Source organism: Sceloporus occidentalis, unplaced genomic scaffold (genome assembly GCF_023333645.1).
Source record: "Sceloporus occidentalis isolate IW3139 unplaced genomic scaffold, rSceOcc1.0.p SCAF_16, whole genome shotgun sequence".
Taxonomy (NCBI): Eukaryota; Metazoa; Chordata; class Lepidosauria; order Squamata; family Phrynosomatidae; genus Sceloporus; species Sceloporus occidentalis.
In genome coordinates this window covers 2020923-2033988 of record NW_028316996.1, presented here as the reverse complement: position 1 = coordinate 2033988, position 13066 = coordinate 2020923, and the positions used below count along the sequence as shown (strand labels likewise).

Below are 13066 nucleotides of genomic sequence, written 5' to 3'. Positions count from 1 at the left end.
GGGTTTCACAAAATGGTAATTTGACAAACAAGTTTGTACAGATTGTAATAACAAATCTAAACAGCTGGCAAAAGGAGAAAGCTGTAATTCCAAAGTGTACTGAAAAACCTCTAAAGAAGCAAGATTTATTTTTAAAGCCTAATAGTTTTTCAGTACTATAATGAGAAAGTAACAGCTTTGAGTGTTACTCCATAGTGATAAAAAAAATGTTATTTATTATTATATTTTACTTATGTAATGCCAACAGTTTCTTTAAAAAGTATCATAAAAGCAAATGTGTCTTAGGTGGAGATGAGCTAATAGATATCGTCTTAAAATTGGTAGCCATTTAGTAAACTATTGCAAAGGTCCCAAAAAGAAAAGAAAACAGAAGTGGTAACCAAATTGTTGTTATAGCAATTCTCTTGATAATGAAATCATTCTTATATTTAGGTGTTCTCATATTCTCAGGCTCTTAGGAATTCAATCTGTATCTTTCAGTGAATTAACTTATTTGGAGCAGAAATTTTAATTAAAAAACATAATAGAAAGAAAAACACATCAGAGTAAAGAAAAACAGAGAGGACCAGATAGTGTAAAAGTTGTGTTGAACATGAGAGTCAGCTCCAGGCTGTGTGACCTTTAAAATGTGTCCTATTACCCTGAAACACTAAGACAGGAATTAAGACACTGAAAGCTTTCAGGTAGTGTACAGAGATATGACATTTTTTCATATATAGACATACACAATGGTAGAATGATCCCATGTACATACCATTACATTCAGTCGGGGTATCCTGTTTATAGCCCATATTGCATTCACAACGAAAACTGCCAAGATTGGGGATGCAGCGTCCATTTAAACAAAGATTGGGATATTGTTTGCAAATATCAATAGTTTGATTTAGTGTTGCTGAAAAACACGCAAGTAAAGATTACATTTGTTTCAACCAAGAATTTATTTCTTATATGTAAGATTAGGTACACACATCAACAAGTCACGTTTTGACATTTATAAATACAGTTATTGATGTACAGTACATATATATATATATATTATATAAACATAGAACTTGGCGGCAGATAAGAACAATTAGGCTTATCTAGTCTTCGCATTTTCCTTGATGTAAAGACTCAAACATTAATCATTCCTTGGTTTCATCTTAGGTTCAAGATATCCACATACCTATCTAATGCATGTTTAAATTCCCTTACTAGAAGTAAATGAAATTATTTGCACATTCATTTTAAGCCAGGATATTTCCTAGTTGGTATGGATGCTAAACAAAGGTTTTAATAATATCAACCCTCAACTCACCCACTCCTCCATCAATAACTGTGCCTTGTCCATCTACTCCAGTTCCAATTACACCAGGGTGAAAGCCATTACCACCTGGTAGAGGTATGTATCCAGTCCCCCCGGGGCCAAATCCCCCCGGAACCCCTGGTCTGGGGCCACCAAACGGAACACCGTCAATGCAAAGCCTACGATATTCATCTATATCAAAACAAAAAAAGGTAAAGGGAGTTAATGAATGATTGCATTTTGAATACTGATTATAAGTGTTTTTACGTAAAAGGTTTTTTTCGCAGTTTCAAACAGTGAGAAATCAGAGAACACTTATAACTTTATGTCTTTTGAGCAGACTGTAAGAAGAACATAATGAATGCCTTTGCTAGTTGCATTAATGTAAATTAAACATCTAGGCATAACATTGGTAGTTTGAGAAATTCTACCAGGTCACCTGAGGATATTATCCAGACATGCTAAAAATAAGCACCTTTAAATATATAAAGTACTTGGGATATACATTAAATATTTATTTTTCTCTGATCCGTCAAAGGATTTGTTTAGCAAATCCTCACACTAACAAATTAGAGAATGCACGGGGTTGTCTGGGGACATATTACAGTTTATTTAGTAAACGGTCTGTTATAAATGAATTGAGGTTAAACATTTAATCTCAGTGCTTCCACTATGGATTATGAAGGAGGAAAACCAAGGGGATATTTCCTGCAAGAGAAGTTTACCTTGTATAATTCCCAGATGTATAAGTAAAAATAATGTAGGGTCAACCCATCTCCTCTGCCTCTGTTGGGGTAAATTAATGAGCTGGGTCCTTCATAGTGCATAATGAAGTTAGTGAGGTTGAATGGTTTATTTTGCTTCTGGCCAACAGTTCTGAAATTGCTGGGATAGTCCCTCAGTCGGGCTTAAATTGTCAGCTGTGCCAGATATCATGATGGTTGGCACCTCTGCATACACAATGTCTGAATTGGACATTATGCGGGTGGGACATCATGATGCAGCCCATGCAATGCTGGTAATGCATGACATCACTGACCCTTCATTTGCTGTTTAATCAATACAATCTATTACCAGTGCACTGGTGCAACTCATTTTACAAGAATTAACCCTCTATGGCCTTTAATTGACACTGAATTGACACTCACCAGATCCTCTAATGGGACACATTTCAGGTATAGAAGCCAAGGCCCAGCATCGACCTGATTCACAGCAGCACTGCATTTTGGTAAATCTTCCTGCCAGCTCCTGGGCACAATGTCCATTTACGAGGCTAGAGAAACATACACCCGCTCTCTGATCTGCACATAAAAAAGCAATTGTCATATAAATTACATGGAGCTGTTGTTATATGCATATTATAGCCAGCACAGTTAAATAAGCAGATTTTCTCATTATCTAGGCTTCAAGAGGTGTGTTTGGAATATAATTTTAGACAAGTTAATCCTAGATATGTTTGATTTAAAGTGCATATACTATTAGAGACAAAATATACTGGAAAAATAGGGGCAATAACAGGATTAAAATCATTTTCTAAAAGTCTCTATACACTAGCCACGAAGTTACTCAAATGACCACAATTTCATGGTAAGAGGACCTAAAGCAAACAACATATCAGATGTCTTAAATAAGACATTCTATATATATTTTTTTAATTAATGTGCAAATCCTAAAACATAAAGAAAATTTTTAACAATTTAGAATTCATTTTGACAGATGGCAATGATTTTTCCCTATATACACAGGGAAGTATGAGATGTGCTTGGCACGGTCTATTTATCTGTATTTATCTGACTTATAAAAGGAGAAATATATATATATATATATATATATATATATATATATATATATATATATAAAATCCAAAATTAACAATTGCACTCCAATTACCACTTTTTCTGCCCGGTGCCAAGTAACTGCAACAGCAATTCATATAATATCCAAAAATAGTTACCGGCACTCCAGGGACTTCTCTAAATAATCACTCGAGAAACTCCAGTTTTCCAATCAACGTTTCAGTCTGTTTATTAGACTTTCATCAGGACATCTATTTTTGGATATTATATATATATATATATATATATATATATATATATATATACACACACCATTACAAAAGTTATGGTGGGAAAAGGTGATGGAAAACCCTTCCACTTAAAATTAAGGGGTAGTAGAAGCATTATTAAACACTCATCTACAGACACCAGACAAGCCAGAAGGCTTGTTTTTCCCTCAGAAATCTCATGGTGCTGTCACGACCACATAGGATTCTGGGTAGGCGCATGCAAATAAGGTCAACAATGCCCACTATGTAGGAGGTGCGAGTAGGTTCTAACCCTATTGAGAGTGTACCTTGACGTGGCGGGTGAGCTTATTATATTATGCTTTGGCCAACTCATATAACCAAAAGATTTAGATTATGTTTATATATTTGTTGCCACCTTAATTAGGTTGAGAAGCGCAGACAGTTTTTGTTTTTTGTGTATTATTCTTATATGCCTATCCCATGGATGCATACATTCCCTCGATATATTAACTGCTGCTACTTTTGCTTGAAGGCAGTTCTATGGATCCACCATCCTATCAGTGAAGTTATACATTAACGTTGTAGCTCTGTTTGGCAATGACATCTTGTCCAAGCACTTCTCCACTCTTGCATTTTGTTTTAACCTATTATTTATTTGACTGCTTCTATCACATCCCCATCCTGTTGTCTTTCCTCCCAAACGTATTGGTTGTTTTACCTTATAAAGTGAGCATCGTTTTGATAGCCCATGCTTGGGATCAAACCAGAATGTCTATATGCTTCTACAGATAGAGTCTCCAGTACTGTACATAATATACTAGGTATTGCAAGAGATCTGTTAAATGGCATGACTACATACTTCTTTCTACTAATGCTTCTGGCTGTACATCCCAAAATCCTGCCTTGTAAGATTGTCCTGCAGCCACTAAGTTGGAAAGAATTACTCCCAAATCCCTCTCTTTTGTTATTTTGTTATTGCTGCTATACCACACCATTAGTATTATATTCTACCTTGGATTTTATGCTCCCAGGTGGTTACTATATTAACTACTCATGAGACTTACTGGAGCCTTCTCTGTGATTTTTCTTGTGAAGCTTAATTTTGCTAACTTCCAATCATCCGGAACTAATCCTGTCAATAGTGACTAATGAAATTATTCTATGAATATTGTATATGCAATCTTTAAATATAGATACCCATATACGCATATAAATGGCACGTGTTCATATGTACCCAGTACACATACAGTACATTTAAGTGTCTACATTCTAACTTGAATTCGGAACCCATACTGAAAATATTTAACTGCCCTTCATGATACCTTTTTACCTTGGTAAAATAAGTCATCTGGTTTCCAAATACATAGAAAAATACAGGCAGATCACAATAAAATATACTCCGCTACAAAAATATATACTGTGATTTTTTGGCAAACAGAAAAGAAGATTTTTAACATTTAGAATTCCCTCAGACTAAAGATTGGATTTCTTCAGGTTGTTTATCAAATACTATTTTGTTCCACTGGAAAGCTGTGAGAACGAGCCTTTGTACTATTGTGTACCAGTCTTATTTTATTGACCAGTCTGTACGTGTTGATGCGTGTTTTGTATACACCACAGAGGTCAAAACATTTTAAAGTCTGCACATGCGGTCTGCATTTTCCTGTCAGCACACACTATCCTAACTTGGCTCCAGAGATCTCTGTCAGCATAGAAGCACTTGCAACATTACTTGATGTTAATCTTCTGTATTTCAATCACCGCACTTGCAAAATCTTTCTGGTTGTCTTCCAAACCAAATCCTTTGGAGGAGACAGATTTCATCAATTTGCTGCAATACACAAACTACTCAGCAGCTCTGACCAGCCAAACATATACAACCACAGCTGAAACCTACATTTCTCTGTGTTCCACTAGGTCAACAATCAATCTTGTATATAAAACTCAGAATTTATAAGCTCAGTATCAAGGGCGTAGGAACGGGGGGGGCTTCAGTTCCCCCCCAGTAAATCATGGGGGGGCAATAATGAAGAAATCCCCCCCAGGGCCGTATGAATCCCCCCAAATCTAAAAAACATTGTACGGTACCTAGGCGGAGGAGAGAGAGGGGGGGAGCCGAGCAGTCGCTCATGAAAGAGTTTTCAACAACCGCTCGGTGCCCCTCTGTCTCCTCTGCTCCCTGCTGCCACCCGCCTCAGCGCTGCCCTGACTGCAGCGGTGGGAGCGCAAGCCCTCTTTCCTGGTGCCAGCGCTTCACGCTGAGTGCCGAAATATGACGTCATATGCTGACGCTCAGCAGTGACGCCACGCGCACTGCGGCAGAGCAGCGAGACAGAGGCCTAGTGCTCCCACCACAGGACTTCAGCACGGTAAGTGAACTACAAAGGGTGGGTGTAGGGAGAGAGTAGATAGTGAGAAGGGGAGAGGTGGTAGATAGTGAGAAGGAGTGAGAGGGGGTAGATAGTAAGATGGGGTATTAAGAATATTGAAATAAAGAGTAAGAATTAGAAAGAATGAATTAATTAATATGTGGATGAACTGTTTGAATGAGTAAGAGAATGAATGTGTGGATGAATTGTGTGAATGAGTGAGAGAATGAATGAATGTGTGGATGAATTGTGTGAATGAGTGAGAGAATGAATTAATGTATGGATGGAATGCTTTAATGATTTGTAAGAATGCATTAATGGATATGTGTATCATGGATGTGATTTAAGGAAAGGCAAAGATCGATTAAGCAGGGTGTGTGAGCCTTGGGGACCAAGATGGCAGAGACAGGGTATTTATGAGACAAAGATGGCGCAGGGCGGGCTGTTTAGGGACAAAGATGACTCACGCTGGGCTGTTTAGGGACAAAGTTGGCTCACGCTGGGCTGTTTGGGGACAACGTTGGCTCACTCCAGACTGTAATCTGTTTGTGTAATCTGGGTACTGGTCAGGTTCTATGTGGGGAATGTGAACGCCAGGGCTGGCCTTTGGGGTGTGAGACCTGTGATCTATGCCTGTAATTTAGGGGGTTTTATCTATACCTTTAATGAGTTTTTATGTGAATTCCAGTTGATTTATACCCGCAAAGCTGGGTTTATGTGTTATTCTGTTGATCTGTATCTGCTATGCTATGTTTCCATACATTATTTATGTATACCTGCAAATATAGGGTTTGTATGTCTTATTCAGTTGATCTATACATGCACGTGCTGTTTCATGTGTTGTTTATTTGATCTATACCTTCAGTGCTGAGTTTACATGTGATTTCCAGTTGATCTATACCTGCAATGCTGAGTTTGTGTGTTCGCTTGATCTATACCTGCTATGCTATGTTTCCATACATTATTATTGTATATATAGTTGATCTATACTTGCAGTGCTGTTTAAATGTGTTTATTTGATCTATACCTGAACTACAGGGAGTAAGTGAAAGAGAGGTATGGCCTAGTGAATGAGGGGACAAAGGGACTCTGGGGATGATTACGGGGGAGAGGACCTCTCAATGTCACGGTAGGGTCAGAAGAAGGGAACTCTGCACTGACTCTCACAGTCTTCCATTAATCTGCACTCAGTGCGGCAAATATATATTTTTTGATGTGGGAGTGGAGGGAGTGATTGCGTGCTAGGGAACCTGAGTTGGGCCCAAGGAAATGCTTGCCTAGGGTCCAATATTTCAATATTAAAAAAAATAAATAGCTGTTTCTTCCTATAGTTAATGTATTAAACGTACATTATTTTTACCAGTGTTTCAAGTTATATATTATTGTACGTATATATATATATATATATATATATATATATATATATATCCCATATTATAAAACAAGGTTTAAAGAAAAACATCTGAAAAATGACACACAGTCGACTAAGCCTAAAGGCTTGTCACTCACCCTCACACACACCTCTCTCACACACTCATTCACTTTCTCTCACACTCATTCACTTTTAATTTCTCCCTGCCTTCCCCACCAAAAGCTTCCATGCCCCTATCTCCTTTTTTCACAGCTCCACTTCTTCTCTTGCCTCTTATTGTTATCTTTCTTCGTCCGCTTCCCCCTGATTGGAGGAATGTGGTGGGCACCATGGCCCCTTTGTCGAAGTACTTCCAGTGGCCAAAATATTGCAGACAGTTTTGTGGAGAAAGAAGCGCATCTGCGCCTCTTTCTCCATGAATCTGTCAGTAATGTTCTGGGCTCTTGTAGTGTTTCCTTTTCCGAGGTACCAAAATAACAGAGCTGATATCAGGGAGCAGCAGACAAAAAAGAAGACAGAAGAACAAGAAGAGGCTAGCAGAGCTGTGGAAAAGGAAACAGGGACACAGATAAATGCAGAAATGACATAGATCAATACATTGAAAGAATAAGCATTCATGAAATAGGCATACGACAAGGCTTAAGGACCATATAAGAATTGAGGTTTGCAGAATTTAGAAAAAATGGGCACAGAAGAGGGGCCAAATAGCTTTCATCTTATGTGAAACTATGTGTGATGTAACTTAGGTTTAAAATAACCTTGTCAAGTAACAGCATTAAGTATAAAAAAGATGTCTAACAACATCTTGAAGAAATTGTAACCACGGTATGTAGACTTACATAAGTTATTGGGTAAAATAAAGGTCTAGGGCATCTTCATTCAGTAAACATGACTATAATTTCAATGAAATCCACAACACAACATGGAGTTTTGTACGGTAGGTGCTAAATATAGAAGAAAACATTGGCCAAATCTTGTAAGGTGCGCTACTGAATCATCATTAATTCCTTTAATTTCATCCTTAAATCAATGTTTGTAAAAACACAGAGACATGTATAAACCTGATCATAAGCATGTTAAGGTTAAGCATGCCTTGCTAATTCACGTGCACTTCTCTACATCGTCTATATTATACCTTGCCTTCAGGGCCAGGATCAAATGTGATTGAACAAGGTTTATTACCTTTCAGATAAGTGTTTCAGTATTTACCTCTTAATTTATTACATTTGAATCATCCACACATTTTTTTTAGTATAATTTACGTTTTTTTACCATGGCATGAATGTCTAGATAGTTTGATATTTACAACATGTTTACGTAGTTCAATTGAAAATACTTTTGTTTTTTAAACCAGGGAATTTGTTCGGTTCACCACTCACCAGATGATTGTTATTTCCCAAATAATCTTTTTAATTTTGAACTTTTCAAGTAATTAACTTTCTCAAAAAATAATGATAATTTTTTTGACTGTGAAATTAGCATAAAGACTAAAGCTTACCCAATAACGTTTTTCTTTAGCTTCCAGGTTCCTTAGTGGAAGTGACACCTATTATTCTTCTCTGCTTTGGACTTAACTTTCAATTCCTATATGTGAGCACATATAAGGCCCCACTTGCTGCTAAAGGTCCACAACAGATCTTATTAATATCGAAAATACTTTGTGAATCCTTCTACCACACTTCTACCAGCTTGGCATAAGTCTCCATAGTATAACTGGGCTGGTTACAAGGGAGATCTCTCCAACCAGTCTATTGAGCAGCTGTCATCCCTCAGGACCTGCTCCCCTAAAGCAAGTCAGCCTAGGCCCATATATGCTACTACATAAATAACCTGTACTATCAGACATATAACATTTAGTTGAAGTTCACTATTTGCCAGGTTCCAAATGGCTATACATACTATCGTGATACTGGAGGGACTCCTTTCTTTTGATCTTTATATTCATACTTTTCTCAATAAAATTACCAATTAAACATAGTTTTTGGGAGTGTACCCTTTTCTATTTACAGTTGCCATTTGTATCAGAAATGTTATTACTAAGGCAATTTGGTGATCTTATGGAGATCTGATGGCATTTAGGGCTGTAGAACACTTTGATTTTCATACCCATCAAACATTTTGACTTGTAGAAAAGAGGGACATCAACGGAAGAAAGAGTCACAGAAGCATTTGGCTCCCACATATGACACAGTGTTTAATGAGGCAATGAACACTAGTAGATTAATGTTCTTACCAATGCAATGTGAGCCATCAACAGATGTAACATATCCACGAGGACAGATGCAGTAGTAACTGCCGATGGTATTTGAGCACTCTCCTCCATCGCAAATGCCAGGAATGGTGGTGCACTCATCAATATCTGAAAAGAAAATCAAACATACAGAAAAACAACAGATTAAAGGATGTTTAAGGATTAAGGATGATTCCCAAATCCTACATTTTATAGTTAAGTGTATTCAATTACCATATGCAATATGTGCCTACAAAAGAAAATAAGAAAATAAGAAACAATCTTAAAATATCTTAGAAGCCTACATTTAGATACAGCAGAGAACAGCTATTTTAACAACTTAAACCAGAATTTGGATGATAATTTCTCCCCATAAAAGTAAATGTCACCTGTTAAATGTATGCCTCTCTTTAGTGGCAACTTTTGTAGAATTGGAAAAAGAGACCATTGTGATGACAAATCCTTACACTGATCGCAATATAAGCATAATTTAGTTTCAGTCAATTTTTTGATTCTCATATAATATATATTTTATATAAAGTATAAAGTAATTGTGATGTTTTAGTCTATATATAAATGTTGACTTTGATTAAAAATAAAGCTTCTTGGGAGACACAGGAAACATTCACAAGCAACATGATATGATCTTTGTCACTGAAGTTTTCATAATGATAGACCAGGGCCACATTAGGCAAGATATTATATTCCTAAAGTGATTTAAAGTGATGTCACCACATGTTACTTTTTAATAATCTCATTGTTCTCATTCCCAAAATTAATAAATTAGTCATTAAAAAGTACTAGTATATTAATTTTCAAATTGTTGGAAGCATATACTTTAATGCTGTCAATATATTTATAGAATACACAATTTAAATCACAAAACAATTTGATATATTTTTATTAACTCAACGTGGCCATGTTTTGTCTAACTAACTCTATATTACTTGAGCACCAAATATTCCCAAAAAGAAAATTCTGGCTAGTGTATTTTAATATATACTTTAACATCTTAAAACAAACTTAAAATTAATCTTAAAAATTACTTTTAAAGATTTAAGTGGATTCTTTTACATTGAGATATATTATCCTGCTTCCCTCACTGGCAGCTTTTAAAATATCATGGAAATTATATCTGCAATTTGGAAAGTTACAGGATATGCATGTTTTTGGAATGGGCTGTTCCATCTTCCAAATAAAAACAGTCTTTGAAATAGAATCTGCATTGTGGGATACAAAGCCAAACACTTGAAATAAAGCTAATAGTTGTAAATTCCAAAACTTTGCAATGTCCAAGAATCCCAGAAACCTTACATGAACTGACCACATTAAGGCCAAAAGCAAAACGTGTTGAAGGAAATGCCTTTTCACTTAATCTTCTAGAGAAAAAAAAAAACTGCCCGGGAACGTAACAAAGTTCAGAATCATGCTCTGTATTATCATTATTTTAGCAGGTTCTCTTAAAGGGAAATATTGCAATTTCACGAAAATATAGGATTATATGATTTTATATATACCGCTCTATCTGTTCTCAGTATCTGGACATGCTAATTTTATATATATAGTAATAGACATTGATTTAAAGGAACATAATAATTATAATAATAATAGGACTATGAAATCTGCTGGAGCTCTACAAATAAAATCTAATGTAAGAATAGCAATCACAGTAATAGCAATGTTGTCTGATTTTGCTTAGTTGCCAGATCTTATGTGTTCACATTGGTCCTCATTACAGTTTTATTTAAAGCGCATGTATAATGTAACAATACAGGAGACTCTGTTTTTCCATGTCACTTGGATATTTGTGACCAATTTGGAATCACTTTGTGTATAGCATCATCATTTACAATGCAATCACAGAACTTTCTGGTGACTGAAGTCCTTATTCCAAAAACCAGTATGTACTTTTTATACCAGTTGTAGTTGTAGTGTTAATTCCATTTTAAGAAACACACGCCTCATATGGCCTATTTCACCAGTAGACAATAGTAGTGATAGCATGCATTCCTGAGTACTCTCCAGGTTTGACAAGGAGTCTCCTGGTGAATTTCCTTTTCCTCCAAGCAGGAAAGCATTGTTTGGCCACACCCACTCCCCACCCACTCCCCATCCTTCACAATGGTAGGTTTTTTTGAACAGTGAGAGACAGAATAACAACATAAAAATCCAGAATAACGCACTTCAAATAAGATATAAATTGATTTGCATTTTACTCAGTGAGATTAGTATTTGCTCTCCTATCAATCAGCAAGATGTCTGTCTACCAGGTGTCTTTTATACAGGTAACCAGCTGAGATTAGGAGCACTCTCTTACCTGTATAAAAGACACCTGTCCACAGGAGCAATCAATCAGATTTAAAAAACTCTCCACCATGGCCAAGACCAAAGAGCTGTCCAAGGATGTCAGGGACAAGATTGTAGACCTACACAAGTCTGGAATGGGCTACAAGACCATCTCCAAGCAGCTTGGTGAGAAGGTGACAACAGTTGTGTGCGATTATTCGCAAATCGAAGAAACACAAAATAACTGTCAGTCTCACTCGGTCTTGGGCTCCTGAGAAGTGTGCAAACCTGGTGGCCAACTACAAGAAACCTCTGACCTCTGTGATTGTCAACAAGGGTTTTGCTACCAAGTACTAAGTCATGTTTTGCAAGGGGTCAAATACTTATTTCACTGAGTAAAATGCAAATTTATAACTTATTTGAGATGCATTATTCTGGATTTTATGCATTGTTTTTCTGTCTCTCACTGTTCAAATAAATCTACCTTTAAAATTATAGACTGATCATGTCTTTGTCAGTGGGCAAATGTACAAAATCAGCAGGGGATCAAATAATTTTTTCCTTCACTGTATGTTTTTTCTAAGTTTCATTGAGTTGCTGTGACATAGCCTCATAATTTACATCAGCATGGGGGGGAATCTGTTACTTCAGTTATTATTCTAGAATTCTCCATAGCAAAACAGTAGAGGTTATGTCACAGGCTTTAAGATGCGTCAAAACTCACCCACGCAACGAAACCATGTCATTTCCCAAGGGCCACATTTTGATAGAAAATAAGTATAATGTATCAATTTTCACAAATGTTTAAGTGATTTCGCATCCTTTTTAGGTGTAATTTAAATTAATCATTCATGGCCTGCTGCCACTTAGTATCTGGCCAAGCCATTCTCATAAAGTATTATATTTTGTACCCAGCACCAAGTGACCATTTGCTTACTAATTACTTCCACAGCCAATCATTTTATCTTCTTTATTTTATAAACTAATTTACACCAGCATTTGCTTACTGATGAACTTTTTCCTTTCTCCCATGCAACAATTTTGTTGTTTTCACCCATATCATTTCACACACACACACACACACACACATATATATATATATATATTATACATATACATGACCTCAGCTGTTTAATTCTCTATCCTACCATTTCGCCATCCTCAGAGTCAGGTCAATAATTTCTCCATATATTATGGCCACCCTTTTCCTTTTCTCCATATTAGTATCTCCCATGCATTTATTCCCAATCACAATAATAATTCCCTTCTTCTCATGCCCAGTTCAAACAATTCCCTACACATTTGTTTATTTGGGGAAAATTTCTGGCACCAAAAGCCAATAGAAGTAAAAACTCATGGAAGAATTCTCCCTTAAAGCCACTGAATTCCCAACTACTGTAGCACTGTTGAACTATTCTAAAATATCCTGAGTGCATATGGCACATATCACATCACTTATAATATGATCCATTCGTGCAGGGCCACCCTTTCCATATGT

General features: G+C 36.4%; 1 protein-coding gene across 1 annotated transcript in view; it reads right to left on the bottom strand.

Moving 5' to 3' along the window:
• The window catches only part of LOC149302936 (fibrillin-2-like), a 104953-nt gene that overhangs the window by 54596 nt on the left and 37291 nt on the right, over positions 1 to 13066 (bottom strand). Inside the window, exons 7-10 of the mRNA XM_089481712.1 lie at positions 9286 to 9411; positions 2434 to 2586; positions 1298 to 1477; positions 755 to 892 (exon numbers count right to left, since the gene is read on the bottom strand). Coding sequence (XP_089337838.1) covers positions 755 to 892; positions 1298 to 1477; positions 2434 to 2586; positions 9286 to 9411 — 597 coding nt within the window. The remainder of the gene's footprint in view (positions 1 to 754; positions 893 to 1297; positions 1478 to 2433; positions 2587 to 9285; positions 9412 to 13066) is intronic.